Source organism: Helianthus annuus, chromosome 9 (genome assembly GCF_002127325.2).
Source record: "Helianthus annuus cultivar XRQ/B chromosome 9, HanXRQr2.0-SUNRISE, whole genome shotgun sequence".
NCBI lineage: Eukaryota > Viridiplantae > Streptophyta > Magnoliopsida > Asterales > Asteraceae > Helianthus > Helianthus annuus.
The window spans coordinates 93296196-93301539 of record NC_035441.2 but is presented as its reverse complement, the minus strand read 5'-3'; the positions used below and the strand labels follow the sequence as shown (position 1 = coordinate 93301539).

The 5344-nt window shown below is 41.0% G+C and overlaps 1 protein-coding gene across 1 annotated transcript; it reads right to left on the bottom strand.

Annotated features, from left to right (window-relative positions):
• Window positions 1-3061: 3061 nt before the first annotated feature.
• On the bottom strand, window positions 3062-3643 carry LOC110875875 (craniofacial development protein 2-like). The gene has a single exon (XM_022124070.1). It carries the CDS (start codon window positions 3641-3643, stop codon window positions 3062-3064), a length of 582 nt encoding a protein of 193 aa, XP_021979762.1.
• Between the last annotated feature and the right edge of the window lie 1701 nt (window positions 3644-5344).

Below are 5344 nucleotides of genomic sequence, written 5' to 3'. Positions count from 1 at the left end.
AATACATTCCAACGGATAGTAAAGTATGTTTGGCAGATCAAGAAGATGAAAAATTGCCAGAAGGTTTTAGTTGGGACAATTATTGCCCAGACAAAGAATTCATGGGCAAAGAGATTTTAAACGCTAAAGCTTTTGTTGCTAATGCTTCTGATGAATATTGGGCAGAAAAATACAGAAAAATTGCAAAAGCTGAAGAAGAGAAATGGAAGAAATATGAAGAAGAAGAAGAACAGGAACAAGCTGAAGCTGAGAAAAAGAAAAATGGTAAAGAAGAAGTTCAAGTAAGAATAGTCAAAGAAGTTCCAGAGTTTGAAATTAAAACTGATACTGATGCAGTCAAGTTTTTGAGAAGTGTATGAATTGTGATTCTCTGATCAAGCAAAACAATGAGTTGCTACACAATATAAAAAGGCTGAAAGAATCATATGATGTTTTGAACAGAGAAATGAATAAGTACACCGAGTCAAATAGTGAACAAGCTGAAACTGGAAACTCAGAGAATTGAAACTGAGAGAGTTAACAGATTATTAAAAAGTTACTCATGCTCTACTTTTGTTGTTGACAGGATTTACCCAATTGTGGAAAGATTGAAAACATTTGAGGAAGAGAAGACTTCGGAAGAAAAGAAGTCCGAGACAAAAGAAGATGATGAAGTAAAAATTTCTGGTAAGAAACCAAGTGTTGTCTACAATAGATGTCCACCCCCAGTCGAAAATGGATATTCTCCTCGAAATCTAAATTCCGAAAGAGTACAACAACAACAACCATACCCAGTAAATCCCACAAATATCAGAACTATGGGTAGGGTCTGGGGGAGGTGGGATGTAGGCAAACCTTTCCTCTATTCAAGAATAGAGAGGCTGCTTCCTGAGAGACCCCCGGCTCCAAAACAACCAACAGACAGGTAGACGAAAAACGGGTAAGTAAATCACGTAGCAGTAGGTAGATAAGTCATCAGTAAGCAACATATATGCATATATACAAGAAAATCATCATATGTTGGTCTACCTAAAGTGTAAAAGAATCTAACCCCCCCCCCCTCCAAGGCACAGGTAGGACATGTCTATACCCTCACCTACTAGTCCTTAACCTTAATCCTACGTCTCCACGAACTCCTATCATGAACCATGTCCTCAGAGAGGTGCAATTCTAACAAATCTTGTCTAAGTCTTTCATCCCAAGTCAACTTGGGCCTGCCTCTACTCCTCCTTCCTTCCACTGTCATGATTTCCACTGCTCTAACTGGTTCTGTCAACTGCCTCCTCTTCACATGCCCAAACCATCTCAACCTCCCCTCTTTTAACTTGTCTGATATACTAGCTATTCCTAACCAACCCCTAAAAACCTCACTCCTTATTCGGTCTAACATTGTGTGTCCACACATCCACCTAAACATTCTCATCTCCGCTACCTCCATCTTGCGCGCTTGTGTTTTCTTGATGGCCCAACAATCTGTCCCATATAACATAGCCGGTCTAACTACTACCCTATAAAATTTTCCCTTTAATTTTGTTGGGAACCTCCTGTCACACAAAATTCTAGTGGCTGCTCTCCACTTACACCAGCCAACCTGGATGCGGTGAAATACGTCATTATCTATCTCCCCGTCCCCTTGCACAAATGATCCTAAGTACTTGAACTTAGTCGTTTGTGGGACCACTTGACCCTCAATGGTAACCTGAGTGTCCACGTTGTCACCTGCACCGCTGAAATTACAATAAAGATACTCAGTCTTAGACTGACTAATCCTTAAACCATTGCTTTCTAAGGCTGCTCTCCATTCCTCTAACCTGGCATTTAGGGTTTGTCTAGTTTCAGCAACTAACACTATATCATCCGCAAAAAGCATGCACCACGGAACTGTCTCTTGAATAGACTTGGACAGCTCATCCAAGACAACCGCAAAAAGAAACGGACTCAACGCGGATCCCTGGTGGAGTCCTACTTCCACGGGGAAAGACTCTGTATCTCCTACAGGCGTACGAACCCTAGTCACGGTCCTATCATACATATCCCTAATTAAGTCTATATACTTCCAAGGAACTCCCCTACCCTCCAAGCTTTCCCAAATCAGTCTACGTGGCACACTGTCATATGCCTTTTCAAGGTCAATGAAAACCATATGTAGATCTCGTTTTTTCTCCCTATACTTTTCCATTAATCTCCGTAGAATATGAATCGCTTCCGTACTTGAATGCCCTGGCATGAAACCAAACTGGTTTACCGTAACCTGAGTTTCTTTTCTAATCCTAGTGTCAATTACCCGTTCCCAAAGTTTCATAGTGTGGCTTAATAGCTTAATCCCTCTGTAGTTCCCACAACACTGGGCATCACCTTTATTCTTATACAAGGGCACTACGTCACTACTCCTCCACTGCTCCGGGATTTTTCCAGATTTGAAAGTAAGATTAAACAAAGTAGCTAGCCATCGAACTCCATCCTCTCCCAAACACTTCCACACTTCTATCGGTATGTTGTCAGGACCAACTGCCTTAGCCCTTCCCATCTTCTTGAGTGTTGTCCTTACTTCTCCCATTGTAATACTCCGACAATAGCAGTTATTTCGTTGTCGTCCTTGAGTGTTGTTGTTGTCGCTTTCTTGTTGGACTTCTCTCCCCCCATTAAAAAGATTAGAAAAGTAGGTTTGCCATCTCAACTTAATGTCTGGTTCTTTTACTAGGACCTACCCATCCTCTCCCTTTATAAATTTCACTACCCCTAAATCTTACTTTCTACGCTCCCTAGCTTTGGCAATCTTGAACATAGCATGTTCCCCTTCCTTCGTCTCCTGTCGTTCATACATATTCTTATAAGCGGTGTTCTTTGCCTCCGCCACTGCCTTCTTCGCCTCTCTTTTGGCCTTCTTGTACCTCTCCTTCAACCTCAGTCGCTCTTCCTCGACCGTGCACCTCAAAAGATCTCTAAAACTCCCTTGTTTATCCCTTATCTTGATCTGCACATCCTCACTCCACCACCAGGTGTCTTTATGCCCGCTTGTCAATCCTGTTGTAACCCCTAGCGTCTCCTCTGCCACCTGGGTAACGGTAGTCGCCATGGCCTCCTACAACCGGTTTGCATCCCCACCCACCCAATTGGCTGTCATAGGGATTACCTTGTCTCTAAACATTGTAATCTTGTCTCCCTTTAGGCTTCCCCATCGGATCCTAGGTCGACCTTTCCTCTCCCCCTCCGTAAGCTTTCTTCTCAGACCTATATCTGCTACCAGCAAATGGTGTTGAGTCACCGTTGTCTCCCCTGGTATAACCTTGCAGTCCCTCCACCATCGTCTATCTTCTCTCTTCATCAAGAGATAATCTATTTGCGTGTTACGCCCCCCGCTACTAAAAGTGATCAAATGAGAAACTCGTTTCCTAAAAAACGAGTTTATAATACCCAGGTCATGGGCCACTGCGAACTCTAGAAGCTCCCTACCAGGCTCATTCCTATCACCAAAACCGAAACCCCCGTCTGCCGACTGAAAACCATCACTATCTTTACCTATATGGCCATTAAAGTCACCACTTATAAAAATTCTCTCTTCCCTAGGTACGGCCCTTACTACAACATCTAAGCGGTCCCAAAACTCTCTTTTCTCCTGGTCTCCTAATCCCATGTGAGGCGCATAAACGCAAATCACAACCATTGTCTCCTCACCTATTACCAATCTCAACATCATAATCCTATCGTTGTACCTTATCACTTCCACTACATTATTGTACAGTTCAATAGCCACTAGAAAACCCACTCCGTTCTTAGCACCATCCGACCCTGAATACCACAACTTATACCCATTGCATTCTACCCCTCAATGTCCCTTCCACCTAGTTTCTTGCAGACAAGCTATATGAACCTTACGCTTTTTGTAACAACCCTCGACAAAACTATTATTTATTATATTATCTTATTCAATAGGAAAACCTAACTGAGACACCCAAGTAATTCTGCACAAACCCTGAAAGTTTCAGAACAATCGGAATCAGGATCAGGGCCCCTAAAACTCAGGGGGGGTAATTCCTAGTTAGTATTATCTAAACAGTTTTCGATAGAAATCGAATTTTCTCGAACCGTCGACTCACCCAAGCTACTGAGACGCGTGGCAACCTCATATCAAAAGTGACCTCTCGCGCCACGCGCCAGGACCAGGTTTCCCTGTCGTGACACGCGAGGGAGACTATTTTTCAGCTATAAATAGGAGAGGTTGGGACTTGAAATTCTGCGTTTGAACGACGAAGAAATTCGTCTGAGGCACGGAGTTGTGCTCTATTTACCACAATTAACACACACAAACCTCGAATCGCTGCCGCAATCAGGGTAATTACTCAATCGCTATTACGATTCAGTTTCCGGGATCAATATATCCAAGGAATGCCTAAGTGCCGCCCACATTGGGCTATGCTTTATCGTTTGTCGGTAATCCGATAAATGAGCCGAAGCATTGTACTTTGTCGTTGTCGATAATTCGATATACGAGTTGAAGTACTATACTTTGTCGTTTGTCATTTTGATAAATGAGTTGAAGTATTGCACTTGGTCATTCATTGGGAGAATTTGATCTCGTAAATTATCGTAACTGTTGTATTGATCATTAACCCAGAATTGTGTGCTTGTTATTAAACTTAGGATAAAAAGGCTAATCAATAGACTAGACTCTGCTTAAATTGAATCAGCAATACATCAAGGCTTATCTGTAGACTAAACTTTGCCCGTAGAAATCTGCACTGTGAGTTCATTTCTCTTTTCTCACCGTTTGTGAGTCCATACTCTTTTATCACAAGTTTTATCACCTTTTTGTGAAACAATTATATTACAAAATGCTTTCTAAAATCCTAAATGGTTACCAGTTATACTTACAGTGATTAAGTTATTATATTTTACTGGTATGGGAGGTATTATACATTATTTGATTCTCATTACTATTATCCAGGAAGTTAGCATGACCACAATTATAACTAATATTACTCTTAAATTATTAGGTATAAATCTAAATGGTGCATGCCATAATAAAATAGTCAAGTATAATACTTTTAGTCAGGTTACTATACACTGATATTACAATTAGTGAAGTAATATATTTTGATAAGTTATAATAATTGACATAACATGTCATTATTCTGGTTTGCATGATTTGGTGCTAGAGATAATATATTTGACCAAGTAATAAGACATCATTATGTCCAAAGTCACTAGCTGAAAGAATGATCAGCAGTGATATGTCCAAAGACACTAGTTGAAAGAATGATCAACAGTGTTATAATTAGAGTCACTAGTTGAAAGAATGATCAACAGTGATAATGACCAGAAGCACTAGTTGAAAGAATGATCAACAGTGCCATGAATAGAATCG